The 14595-nt window shown below is 42.7% G+C and overlaps 1 protein-coding gene across 2 annotated transcripts in view; it reads left to right on the top strand.

Moving 5' to 3' along the window:
- Nucleotides 1-14595, top strand: part of PTPN11 (protein tyrosine phosphatase non-receptor type 11) — a 79934-nt gene that overhangs the window by 11556 nt on the left and 53783 nt on the right. For both annotated transcript variants that reach the window (XM_042961470.1, XM_042961471.1), the window contains exons 2-3: nucleotides 9410-9532; nucleotides 14058-14252. In XM_042961470.1, the coding sequence (XP_042817404.1) occupies nucleotides 9410-9532; nucleotides 14058-14252 (318 nt within the window). The remainder of the gene's footprint in view (nucleotides 1-9409; nucleotides 9533-14057; nucleotides 14253-14595) is intronic.

Consider the following 14595-nt stretch of genomic DNA (forward strand, 5'->3'; position numbering starts at 1 on the left):
ATAAAAGAGTTGGTGGGGCAGGTCTGAGAAGAAGAGCCTTTGCCATCTGACATTTGCGTCTCTTCTGACAACCTCTTGTGACACCACCTATGACCTGTGTCTGTGGGGGAACTGTGGATGTGGGAGAGCAGTGACAGTCTCCCCCCATCGCATGGCTGCTCTCATCCTTCCCTTCTAGCCACAGATATTTGAGGAATCATGTGTGAGCCCCTTTGCTTGGAGCCAGAGGTACACATTACACATTGGTGCTGAAACAGACAGGCTCTCTCCCCCTTGTGAGCTGCCAGTCCAGCCTTTAACCTGGTGGTTGGAGGAACGCGTGCATAGATTTCAAGTCGATATCACTTAGGTGCTGTGAGGAGGTAGGATGGGAGCATCTGACCGTGGAGAAAAGCAGGCTTGACCACATGGGGAAAACGGAGAAGTCACCAGAGCAAGAGAGGTTGGGGCCACACCTTGCAGGGTCCTGTGAAATTCCGTTCCTTTATGGTGAGAATTTTATTCTGACTAAAAAGTAAATTCCTAGTTCCAAAGGTGAAACTCTAAGGGCTGCTTCTGTGCTAAGCATTTTATGTCTTATTTTTATCTCACAACAGTGCTGTGAATTAAGTTGTTCTAAGTATAGTGAGCAACCCAGAAATCATAAAGGAAAAATCTGATACATTTCACCATGCCATGATGAATTTCTGTGGAAAAAGAATACCACAGGGTGAAAAGTGCAAAAGCTAAGATGAATATTTGCCACACATATAATAAAGGATCATTTTCTGGTTGTGTCACGAGCTCCTTCCTATAACGGAGGAAAAAAATGCGAGAGAAAAACGAGCTGTGACCAACTGACAATTCATACAAAAGGAAGAAAAAGAGACTTTGAAAATACGAAAAAGTGCTTAGTCTCACCCAGAAATGCAAACTAGAATGGTATTTTTTCCCCATGAATCAGAGCAACAAAGATGAAAAAATCTGGTAACATATGCAGTATTGGCAAAAGTGAGAGAAAACAGGGCCTTTCACACTCAGTTTATGGGAGTCGAAACTGGTACCTTCTTTTGAGTGCAGTTGGGGAGATTTGTCAAAGTGAAAGGCAAACTCTTGCCAAAGCAGTTTTCTAAAAATGTGATTTGGAGATGTACTTGAAAAAGTGTATAATGGTGATTGTAACGGATATGTTCTGCTGCGTTATTTGTAATAACGAAACCTAGGCATGATGTAAATATCCTATACTGGCAATTAAATTCTGGGCGGTATATTCACACGATGGAATATCATGTAGCTGTTAAAAAGAACGCACTGCTATAGAAGGATCTTCAAGGTGTAGTAGGTGAAAAAAATTGGGGTATAGGTCAGGAGGATGCCGTGCGTGTATGTGTTTGCACACATGCGTGTGTTACTATGCCCATTTTATAGATGAGTTAACGGTGAGGTGAAATAACTAGCCCGCGACCACATGCAGCTGGGATGTGAACCAGGGCAATCTAGCTGCAGCCCGTGTTCCTACCTATAAGGCTTGGCCACCCGATGCCAGTGATTCCCAGCCTTTTCAACCCAGGGGGGTTCCTCTTTTTTTTTTTTTTTTTTTAAGCATAAACCTAATATTCTGAAAAAAATTGTTTTCAAACCTGCATTTATTGTATAATAATTGGTTTTCCCTTTTTTCTTCCTTTTTTTTAAGAAGGCAGCATTATGCCTTCTGAAAAAAATTGTTTCCAAATCTGTATTTATTATATAGTAATTCTTTCTTTCTTTCTTTCTTTCTTTCTTTCTTTCTTTCTTTCCCTTTCTTTTCTCTTTTCTTTTCTTTTCTTTTCTTTTCTTTCTTTCTTTCTGGTAGAAGGCAGCATTATGCCACTCTGCGTCAGACTACCACACCAAGTACCATAATTGTTTTGCAGCCACAAACAAAAGGCATTTGACATTTTAATTACTTTATGTAGGTAGACAAATTGAGGGTGATGTAAGATTTCCATTATATGTTTTGAAAAATTACAAATATCTGGAAGCCCTCTGATAGATAGTACTTTTTGATAGGACTGTGGGGACTCAGGTGGGAACCAAGGATCAAAGAAGCTGGGCAAGATTAAAAAAAAAAACTCGGGGCGGTTAGGTGTCCAGCTTCGGCTCAGGTCAGGATCTCACGGTTCGTGGGTTCAGGCCCCGCATTAGGCTCTGTGCTGCTATCTCAGAGCCTGGAGCCTGCTTTGGATTCTGTGTCTCCCTCTCTCTCTGCTCCTCTCCCACTCATGCTCCGTCTCTCTCTGTCTCTCAAAGATAAATAAACATTAAAAAAAATTTAAAAAATTGGGTAGTTTAGGTAATCATACTGAATGCAAAATATGGGATGCCAGCTGATAGGTATACAAATTAAGGTTGAGTTCTTCCTGGGTGAAATTCTGTCTTGATCTTCTGACAGGCTCTCAGAGAGAGTGAAAAGCAAACTAATATTTTTTCCTTTTGTTCTGAGCCCTGTGATTTTTTTTCCTAGGCCAATGAGAATGATGTTTCGATTCCCCTAAAACACTAGTGAGATGGTACAGGAAAAATTAAAAATAAAACAAATTTCCGTTAATGTAAACAGCAGGAATGTTGATGGACTATGTGTGCGTTCTTGCCTCTTCTGATTATTTCTTGTCAGAACAATCTTATATTTATTATTATGATTGTCAGTAATATCTAACATTATGTACTTAGTGTGCCCCTCACTCAGGTAACTAAGCATCTTATATTCCACATGTACCATTTCTAACACTTAATTTCCTTTCCCCACCCTTTCCGTATCTCCAACCCTCGAGTTGACTAGACTCCAAACCTAGGAGTCATTCTTCTTCCTGCCTACCTATCTTCTTTCTTTCTTTCTTTCTTTCTTTCTTTCTTTCTTTCTTTCTTTCTTTCTTTCTTTCTTTCCTTCTTTCTTTCCCGTCCCGTGTGTAATCCCTGAGGGAATCCTGTTGGCTACCCTTAAGATATTCCTAGTTGGACTGTTTATCACTCCTCCCAGTGCTGCCACCTTGGTCCTTGGTCCTATCATTTCTTGTCCGGATTATTTATCACCGTAGCTTTCTTAACTGACTTGGGTGCTATCCCTGCACAGTAGTTTGAAAGGCGATTTAGAAATATAAGTCACATCATGTTGCTCCTCTGCCTAAAACCCTCCAGTCCTTTCCCATCTTCCAGAAAATAAAGGCTGATGTTTTTACAGGGTCTCCGAGTCCCTGCATCTTCTGGCTTTTCGTGACCTCACTGGCCTCATGTACTTGTCTGTCCCTTGCCTGTTCTGCTGCAGCCACACTGGCCTCTTGCACACGTGTCAAATACGGTCCTCCCCTGTGTCCTTGATCTTGCTTCTCCCCTTGCCTGGCATGCTCCTCTCCCACATATGGGCATGTGCTGCCTTGCTCCTTCTAGGTCTTGTTAAATGTTACCTTGTCGCTGAGGCTCCCCATGTATCCTGTATAAGTAGCATCCCCCTTGGGGCACCTGGGTGGCTCAGTTGGTTGGGTATCTGACTCTCGATTTTAAGCCAGATCATGGTCTTGCGGTTCATGGGTTTGAGGCCTGCGTTGGGCGCATGCGTGCTCTCTCTCTCTCTCTCTCTCTCTCCCTCTCAAAAATAAACATTAAAAAAAGTAGTGTCTCCCTCATCCTCTATTCCCCTCTCGCTGCCTCTTGTAGCAGTTTTACCGTCTGACATCTTATGTATTTACTTTTATTTTTTTAGCTTTTGGTTTTTACCTCCTCCGTTATAAAGAAACCCTGTTGAGGAGAGGGATGTTACTCTGTTAACCGGTGTGTCCTCAGTGCCCGTGTATTCGGTGTTTGTGGAATGAGTGAATTTAAAGCCCTCTCTTTTATTATCCCGGTTTCTTTCTTTTCTTTCTTTCTTTCTTTCTTTCTTTCTTTCTTTCTTTCTTTCTTTCTTTCAACAACTTTAAAGAGATAATTCACGTACCACAACAGTTCACCTATTTAAAGTATACAGTTCACTGGTTTTTAGTGCATTCACATGCTGCATTACAATTTTAGGACATTTTCATTACTCAAAAAGAAACCCTGTACCTATTACCTGTCCCCCTTCTTTTTTTTTTTTTTTAATGTTTATTTATTTATTTATTTAGAGAGAGAACGAGAACAAGACAGGGAGGGGCAGGGAGAGAAGGAGAGACAGAATCACAAGCAGGCTCCATGCTGTCAGCGCAGAGCTCCATGTGGGGCTCAAACTCACGAACTGAGATCATGATGACCTGAGCCAAAATCAAGAGACAGACGCTTATGTGACTGGGCCACCCAGGTGTCCCCCCCGCCTCCCTCCCCCCCCTGCTTTTTAAAAGTTTGTTTATTTATTTTGAGAGAGAGAGAGAGAGAGAGAGAATCCCAGGCAGGCTCTGCACTGTCAGCTCAGAGCCCAGTGTGGAGCTTGAACCCATAAATTGTGAAATCATGACCTGAGCTGAAACTAAGATTTGGACACTTAACCGCCTGAGCCACCCAGGTGCCCCTAGCTCTCCCCCTTCTTAAAGCAAGCACTAAATCTACTTTCTGTCTCTGTGAATTTGCTTATTCTGGACATTTCACATCAATGGAATCATACAACATGTGGCCTCTTGTGTCTGGTTTCTTTCATTTAGCAGAATATTTTCAAGGTTCATTCAAATTGTAGCATTTATCAGTGCTTCATTTCTTTTAAATGACCGAATGATATTACGTTGTATGGATTCTCAGTTCTTTTTTTTTTTTTTTTTAATGTTTATTTATTTTTGAGACAGAGCAAGAGATAGAGCGCAAGCAGCAGAGGGGGCAGACAGAGGGAGACACAGACTCCGAAGCAGGCTCCAGGCTCCGAGCTGTCAGCACAGAGCCCGACACGGGGCTCGAACTCCCGAACCATGAGATCATGATCTGAGCCGAAGTTGGACGCTTAACTGACTAAGCCACTCAGGCGCCCCCTCAGTTTGTTCTTAAAACAAACCTAAGAATTATTATTGCTATATTGTGGATGATAAATCAGAAGTAGAAAGAACTTGCCCAGGTCACTGAGCTAGTCAGTGGGAGGGCTCAGTTGTGCACCTAGGTCTGTGTGATCAGAGCCCTCACCATGATGCTGCAGAAGTGACCATGTCCTTAGTGCACGATTTATGACAGCTTTTCACCCTTGCTTTCTCTCTTTCACTGTTGTAAAACAACTCACATTGGGCCAGTATTTGTCGAGAAGTCTCTTCAAAGTTCGTTTGCGTATCAGTACCGGGACTCTACATTTAATAATTGACTTATATTCCTGGGAGTATTATTGGATTAGTCTGTGAAGGTCCTGGGTGATTTGACTTCCGAAATTACTCTTTTTACCACAAATGTTGGTGACTTTTAGAATCCACGAAGGAAATCTTACTGGAAACTCAAAGAGGAATCCTCTGAAGTGGACGGCATTCGTGGTGGACTTCGTTATTTGTGTGTCTTTAAAAACTTTTTATTTTGAAATAACTTCAAATTTATACAACTCTTGAAAATGATACAACTTCTGTTTAGTTTTTACCCAGATTTGCCAGCTAGCATCGTATCACATTTGCCTCCCCCCCATGTATATACACACTGTATGTCTAATTTCATTCTGAACCATTGGAGAGTAAATTACAAACATGTTGTCTTGTTACTCTAAGATACGTCAGTGTGTTGGGGCGCCTGGGTGGCTCACTTGGTTAAGTGTCCAACTTTGGCTCAGCTCATGATCTCGAGGTTTGTGAGTTTGAGCCCCGCCTGCGTAGGGCGCTGACAGCACAGGAGCCTGCTTCCGATTCTGTCTCCTTCTCGGCCCCTATCCCACTCATGCGTGCTCTGTCTCTCTCTCCTTCTCTCTCTCGAAATAAATAAACATTAAAATAAAATAAAATAAAATAAAATACTTCAGTGTGCATTTCCTAAAAACATAGACATACATACAGTACACTTGTCAAAATCAGGAAATTTATATTATAATGATACCCTTGAATTTCTACCTCCATCTGACCTTGTAGAATGTCACTCATTTGGGGTTTGTCTGACGTTCCTCATAATTAGGTTAGATAATGCATTTTTGATGGGAATATCACAGAAATGACACTTGCTCTTCTCCATGCATGATGTCAGGAGGCACGAGATGCCAGTTTAATCCATAACTGGTGATGTTAACTTTTATCTGTTGGTTAAGATAGTTATCTGTCAAATTCTCCACTGTGAAGTTTGTATCTAAAAATTTTTTTTTTAATGTTTATTTATAAAATTTTTTTTAATTTTTTTTTAAAGTTTATTTTTGAGACAGGGAGAGACAGAGCATGAACAGGGGAGGGTCAGAGAGAGGGAGACACAGAATCTGAAGCAGGCTCCAGGCTCTGAGCTGTCAGCACAGAGCCCGACGCGGGGCTCGAACTCACGGACCGTGAGATCATGGCCTGAACCGAAGTCGGCCGCTTAACCGACTGAGCCACCCAGGCGCCCCTATAAAATTTTTTTAATGTTTATTTTTTAGAGAGATGGACAGACAGACACATACACACACACACACACACACACACACACACACACACACTGACACAGAGTGTCAGTGGGGGAAGGGCAGAGAGAGAGGGAGACACAGAATCTGAAGCAGGCTCCAGGTTCTGAGCTCTCTGCAGAGCTTGATGTGGGGCTCGAACTCAAGAACCCGTGAAATCATGACCTGAGCCGAAGTTGGACACTTAACTAACTGAGCCATTCAGGTGCCCCTGAGTATTTTTTATTTGTTAATTAATAAGTAATTAATAAACATTTCATGGGGAGGTACTTTGAGTTGCTATAAACACCCTATACTTCCTGAAATGTTCACCCACTAGTTTTAGTGCCTTGTGACAGTTCTTGCCTGACCTATTAATGTGATAGTTACCAAAAGGTGATTTCCTAATTCTGTCACTCCTGTATTTATTATATATCATTCTTTGTGCTTCTACTGCAAAGAGCTTTCCCTTTGTCCCCCTGTATTTGATTGCAGTTAAATATACATAACAGAAAATTTGTCATTTTAACCATTTTTTAAAACTTATTTTAACTTTTTTTAATGTTTATTTTTGAGAGAGAGACAGAGAGACAGAGAGACAGAGAGACAGAGCGTGAGAAGGGGAGGGGCAGAGAGAGAGGGAGACTCAGAATCCGAAGCAGGCTCCAGGCTCTGAGCTGTCTGCACAGAGCCCGACGCGGGGCTCAAACCCATGGACTATGAGATCATGACCTGAGCCGAAGTCAGATACTCAACCAACTGAGCCATCCAGGTGCCCCTAAAACTTTCAGAAAGATTGATTGACTGATTGATTGATTGAGAGAGAGAGTGTGTGTGTGTGTGTGCTAGTGGGAGAGGGACAGAGAGAGGGAGACAGAGAATCCTGAGCAGGCTTTGCACTGTCAGTGCAGAGCACAACACGGGGTTCGATCTCATGAACTGTGGGATCATGACCTGGACTGAATCAAGAGTCAGACGCTTAACCGACTGAACTACCCAGACGCCGCATCATTTTAATGATTTTTAAGTGGCATTAAGCACATTGACGTTGGTGGACAGCCACCCGCACCATCCATCTCCAGAACGTTTTCATCTTCTCAACTGAAACTCTGTGCTTGTTAAGCACTAACACCCCCATGTCCTCCTCCGGTTCCTGACAACCACCATCCTATTCTCTGTCTCTTTGGGTTTGACTACCTTAGGTGCATCATGGAGAGGTAGGGTCTTACAGTATACGCCCTTCTGTGACTGGTGTGTTTCACTCAACACAATGTCTTCGAGGTTCATCCGTGTTGTAGCATGTGGCAGAATTTCTAACTTATCAAGGCTGAATTATATTCCGTTGATGTACATAATCACATTTTGTTGATCCATTCGTTCGTTGGTAGGCACTTGGGTTGCATCCACCATTTGGCTGTTATGAGTAGTGCTGCTATGAACATGTGTATACAAATATCTGAGTTCCTGCTTTTAGTTCTTTTGGGTATATACCCAGAAGTGGAATTTCGGTATACGTGGTTAGTCCATACTTAATTTTTGGAAGAACCGTAATTAGTTAAAAAAAAATTGAGATCCATATGGACTGTTAGGTTTCTTATTTTATTCAATGGTCTGCTTTCTATTAATATCATTTTTTATTTCAAAAAAAAAATGGTTAATGTTTATTTTTGAGACAGAGAGAGACAGAGCATGAGCAGGGGAGGGGCAGAGAGAGAGGGAGACACAGAATCTGAAATAGGCTCCAGGCTCCGAGCCGTCAGCACAGAGCCCGACGTAGCCCTCGAACTCACGAACTGTGAGATTGTGACCTGAGCTGAAGTTGGATGCTTAACTAACTGAGCCACCCAGATGCCCCAATATCGTTTTTTAATTTTGAGGTACAAATTGTCTAATTTGGCAGGTATGAGTCCCTTTAAGCTGGCTCTTGTATTCTTTTGACATGTCCTCATTGGAGCTGGATACAGGAAGGTGTTCCAAATTCATCTTACTTTTAGTGCCCAGAACTGGAATCAGCTTTTTCTCCAAGAAACCCGGTTCCTTTTGTTGGAGAAAAGTATTTAGAAACCATGATAAGGGGGCTGGTTATGCTGATGGCTGCTGGGGTGTCATTGCTTCCAGGCCCTTTTAGAAGAAAGAGCTAGGAAAATCTGTGTGCATCATACATATGCACATACCTACATGGAAACCTACATCTGTATCTCTATAGTTATCTCTATATGTATGTTAAAAGCTAGAGTTTACATTACCTCCGATTCTAATCTAACACCAGAGTTTATTTGGGCGTTCTCCCTGTCTATATGTATATTGCCTCTCCAACAGTGAGAAATCTGGCTCTCATTATCCTCAGTATGTTTATTCATTAGTTTCTTTGTTTATTTACTTGTGTAATTCCACTCCATGTGTTCAATCTCCTGGACTGTCTTTTTGGGCTTTGGGCTTGGCTTAGTATCCAAACCCCCAGCCCCGGTCCCACTGACCATGCCCCAGCCCCACCCATTGTGCTGGCAGGATGCTAGCTAGGCTCCTACCAAGAGGAAGTCAAGGGGGGGTGGGAGTGACCAAGGAGAAGAGGGGGAAGAGGAAGGGAAGGTCTTGTTTTGTATTTTTGTAAAGATTTTTTTTTAAGTTTATTTATTTGGGGGTGGGGAAGGGCAGAGAAAGAGGGAGGGGAGAATCCCAAGCAGGCTCTCCCTGTCTGCGCAGAGCCCAGTGTGGGGCTCAGTCTCACAAACTATGAGATCATGACCTGAGCTGAAATCAAGAGTCGGACGCTCAACTGACTGAGCCACCCAGGCTCCCCTTGTTTTTTATTTCTATTAGCTGCTCTGCCCCTAGGCATTTTCGGTGTGATGGTGTGGGAAGTGACAGAGTCCCTTGGTTTTCATGGCTCTCTCCATTTTTCTCTTGCTCAAGATGGTTTCACCCAAACATCACTGGCGTGGAGGCAGAAAACCTGCTGTTGACAAGAGGAGTTGATGGCAGTTTTTTGGCGAGGCCCAGTAAAAGCAACCCTGGAGACTTCACCCTTTCTGTCAGGTAAGTTGGAAGAAAAAGAGAACCCCGAAGGGGTGAGAAACGTTAAGACCACACCAGGACCGCTTGCTACTCTCCCTGAGAGTCCGAAGGCCTGCCTGCTGGCCCATGGCGAGGCCTGGCCCACGTGTCAGATGCGACTCGAGCCTGCTCACGGGCCTCAGGCGAGGCCTCCCGAGAGTGGGCGCGTGGGAATACAGCAGAAGGGGCGTCATGATGGGCACTTCTTCTCCCCTGAGAGACCCCCGTGGGTGAGGTGAACAGACCGTCGTCACCAACACTTGATCCGGGTTCCACACATCCTGAACCTGGTTGCGTGCGTTTTCCCTTTTCCTTCTGTTGATTTCTTAATGGGAAAAATGCTTTTGAAGAGGTTCTTCAGATCACTTTTCTTTTTCAAGAAATAAAACATCACTGAGGAAGTTGTGGTCCCGTTTGTTCCCCTGCCCAGTCCCATCCCCTCCCTCTTTCCCCAGAGGAAACCGCCATCGAGAGGTTGGCATGTATCCTTCCTGAATGTGTTTTTATACTTGCACTGTCTTGCTGCTATTGTGAACAATATAAAATTGGTTTGTGTGTTTTTAGAATTCACATACACAGGCCTTAGAATGTATCTATTATTCTGCAACTTCCTGTTTAAACTTTTTGAGGTCTGTGCTGGTACATAGAGATCTAATTATTAATTTTAATGTTGATGGCTATACTCAAATGTTGTGAACCTACCACAGTTTATCCAGTCCTCTGTTGTGGGACACTGAGTTGTTTTTATGTTTCAAATGTTTTGAACAGTATGGCCAACACATCTTACTTACTTCCTTATTTGAAAATAGTAATAATAACAGCAAAATCATAAGGCAGTAGCGTTACAGCTCCTGGAATAATCTAGAGTAAGGGAAATAAGTATGTAAGAGAAGGTCAGTTTCTAGAAAACCGTCCCACCTGCTCAAAGAGACCTGTAACAGGATGTTGGCCATACTGTTCAAAAAATGTAAAACAAACTGAAAACACTCCCACAATAGAGGGTTGGATAAACTGTGGTGGGTTTATTTAGGATCCCTTTGGGACTTGGGAAACCTCTTTTTGGCTTGGACTAGTTTTTGAGGAGCCCCCGTCGTTAACTTTTTCTTGTGTTTTAATACAAGGAATGGGTCTTCGTGAGTCCTCAGGGCTTGAATCAGCACGGACCTCTAACTTAAAAGTTGTGTGATATTTGAGCTGTAAGAGTTTGTTTGGAGAGTATATGATGATCATGATGGTGACAGCAGGCATGATTGAGGACTTGACATATGCACCAGGCCCTTGTGCCAAGCACTCTACACATACCATTCTATTTAATTTTCCCAGCAACCTATGAATAAGTACCACAATTATCTTCATTTTACAGGTGACTAAGCTGAGGCCCAGAGGTTAAGTTAGTAACCTAGTCTCGCAGCTACTCAGCGGCAGGACCGGGACTAGAGAATTGGTGGGATTTTTTTTTTCCTTGCCCCTCAACTTTTTATTTTGAAAAATTTCTGGCTTATAGAAACGTTGAAAGATGAATATGTGACCACCCACCTTCTCTTCACCTGCCAGCATGTTGTTATGTTTGTCCCTTCTGAGTGTGTGTTTGTGTGTCTACTTTTTTCCCCCTGAACCTTTTGAAAGCAAAGTGCAGATAATCAATATATTTTTTACTTTGTTTTAAAACTTTTAAAAAGATTGTGATGTTAAATAATCTCTATACCCAACATGGGGCTTGAACTCACAACCTTGAGATCAAGAGTTGCTCGCTCCACTGATTGAGCCAGCCAGGTGCCCCTATTTTTACCTTTATGTTATTTTATTTTATTATTATTTTAAATTTACTTATTTTGAGTTGGTGTAATCGGGGGAGGGGCAGAGAGAGAGAGAGAGAGAGAGAGAGAGCGAGAGAATCCCAGCAGGCTCTGCACTATTACTGCACTGTTAGTGCAGAGCCTCATGTAGGTCTTGAACGCATGAATCATGAGATCACGATCTGAGCCAAAATCAAGAGTCGGATCCTCAGGTCTTGATCTCAGGGTCATGGGTCCGAGCCCCGTCTTGGGCTCCACGCTGGGCAAGAGTCCTCCTTGGGAAAAACAAAACAAAAAAACTTCAGTGTCTATGTCTGATAAACAAGAACATTCTCCTGTGTAACTACAGACTCAGTTATGAGGGGCGTGTGGGTGGCTCAGTTAAGTGTCTGACTTTGGCTCACATCATGATCTCACGGTTCGTGAGTTGGAGTAGCACATCGGGCTCTGTGCTTGCTCTCAGCCCTTCAGATCCTCTGCCCTCCTCTCTCTCTGCTGCTCCTCTGCTCACCTGCTCTCTCTCTCTCTCTCTCTCTCTCTCTCTCTCTTGCTCTCAAAAATAAACATTAAGGAAAGAAACTCCATATCTTGAAAAAAATCATTATTATAGGTAATACATTTTAACCTTGCTTCTATAATACCATCTAATATTCATATTCAGATTTCCCTTGTTATTTCAGTAATGGCTTTTGAAGTGATTGCAAGTGTCTGAGTCCCACCCCGTGTCCCATGTTGTGCCCCACCCGCCACCCCACACTAGATTCAGGAGGATCTAGTCAAGGATCATTCATTGCATTCAATTTTTATGTTTCTAGTCTCTCCTGACCTTTTCTTTTTTTTCTCTCTCTTCTGGCTTTTTGGCCAGTCAGGCCAGTCATTTCGTAGGTTGTCCTTCAATCCAATTTGCTGATCGTTTCCTCATTTTTAAATTCAGATGACACATCTTTGGCAAGTGCACGACAGGGGCAGTGTTCGGCCCGCCCCATTATCTCACAGTGGGAAGCACATGGGGCCTGCTTGTCCCATTTTTCAAGGCTGTTCAGTGTTGTGTTGTGTTGTTGTATTGTATTGTATTGTATTGTATTGTATTTATTTTTGAGAGAGAAAGAGAGAGAGAGAGAGAGAGCACGTACGAGAGAGCAGGGGAGGAGCAGAGAGAGGGAGAGAGAGAGAATCCCAAGCAAGATGTAGGGCTTGAACTCACGAACCATGAGATATCGTGACCAGCGCTGAAATCAAGAGTACGATGTGTCACTAACTGAGCTGCTCAGGAGCCCCTTGGGGGTGTTCAATTTAATCACTTGATTGAGGTGTTTGCCAGATTTTCCCATTGTAAAGGCACCTTTTTCTTTTTGTGATTATGAGTACATTTTTTTTTTAATGTTTGTTTATTTTTTTTGAGAGAGACAGAGACAGAATGTGAGTGGGTTAGGGGCAGAGAGACAGGGAGACACAGAATCCGAAGCAGGCTCCAGGCTCCGAGCTGTCAGCACAGAGCCCGATGTGGGGCTCGAACTCAGGACCTGTGAGATCCTGACCTGAGCTGAAGTTGGATGCTCAACTGACTGAGCCACCCAGGCGCCCCTTTCTTTTTGTGATTAATAGGTGGTCTGTGAGATAGTAGTTTCTTTCTTTCTGTCTTTCTGTCTTTCTTTTCGTCTTTTTTTCTGTCTTTCTTTCTTTAAAGATTTTTTAAAAAATGTTTATCTTGAGAGGGAGAAGAAGAGAGTGCAAGCAGGGGAGGGGGCAGAGGAGAGAGAGAGAGAGAGAGTCCCAGGCAGACTCCGAACTGACAATGGGGCTCAAATCCATGAACCCATGAACTGTGAGATCGTGACTTGAGCCTATACCAAGAGTCGGACGCTTAACTGACTGAGCCAGCCAGGTGCCCCAAAGATTTTAAGTAATCTCTACACCCAGCATGGAACTCGAACTCACAACCCTGAGACCAAGTGTATGCTCTCCCAGCTGAGCCAGCCAGGTATCCCCTGGCTTCTTTCTCTTAATGTAATGTTTTTGAGATTTGTTCATGTCGTATGTATCAGTGTTGTTTTGTTTTGTTTTGTTTTTAATTGCTGTGTTGTGTTCTATTGTATGAGTATATAACTATCCATTTTGATGCTAAATATTTGAGTTTCCAATATTTTTGTATTCCAAATAAGGCTACAATGAATATTCTTATACAAGTCTTTGATAGCCATACAGTTTCATTTTGTGGGGAGCAAAATACTTAATGAGTAGATTTAGTAGATTACAAGATAGATGGATGTTTAACTTTAACGTATGTGTCTCGATTAATTAATGATGAGGAAAATTATTGTCATTTAATATATGCAGTTTGACAGGCCAGACTTTCAAAGATTTTATTTTTAAGTAATCTCTACATCCTATGGGGGGCCCGAACTCCCAACCCTGAGAGATCAAGAACCGCACACTCCACTGACTGACCGAGCCAGCCAGGTGCCCCCGATAGGTCAGACTTTGAACATAGAAGTTGTACAAGGGAAAGAAACCAATAAACAGAGCCCTTTGTGTTGAAATGGTTGACCACGTGGTCATTTGACTCACGGCGTTTGTTACAGGAGAGATGTAAACCGGTTTCTTGGGTGTGTTTCCACGTTGAGGTGAAATCTGCTATTGAATTATGAGATCCATTTTTACTAGCATGGCTCTTTATTAGTTTTCGTTTCTCCCCTAATGGACTATTTTAGAAGAAATGGAGCTGTCACCCACATCAAGATTCAGAACACCGGTGATTACTATGACCTGTACGGAGGGGAGAAGTTTGCCACTTTGGCTGAGCTGGTCCAGTATTACATGGAACACCATGGGCAATTAAAAGAGAAGAATGGAGATGTTATTGAGCTCAAATATCCTTTGAACTGTGCAGACCCTACCTCTGAAAGGTCAGTGACTTTTAGCGACTCCAGAGTCTGTGCGTCTCTCCCATGCTGTAGGTGTTCTCTGAATGCATCGTGGGGGTTTGGCTTGATCTGTTGCTCAAGCTGTAACCTTTTCAAGTAAAGTTTTACTGAAGGAAGAAATGGGCTCAGATTAGTTTCAGATCCCCCTTTTCTTGTAAAAGTGGCCATCAGTATTCCTTACACTTACTCTGCAGGGATCTCAGATTATTCCTGTATGTTCTTGGTACTTGTGGTAATTTTAGGATTATTGGACTTGAGCTGATAATCTTTGAGAGTTAGGAGAGAAAAACAAATGATAATGGAGATGCCAAAATAGCAACAGTTC

Source organism: Panthera tigris, chromosome D3 (genome assembly GCF_018350195.1).
Source record: "Panthera tigris isolate Pti1 chromosome D3, P.tigris_Pti1_mat1.1, whole genome shotgun sequence".
NCBI classification, from domain to species: Eukaryota; Metazoa; Chordata; class Mammalia; order Carnivora; family Felidae; genus Panthera; species Panthera tigris.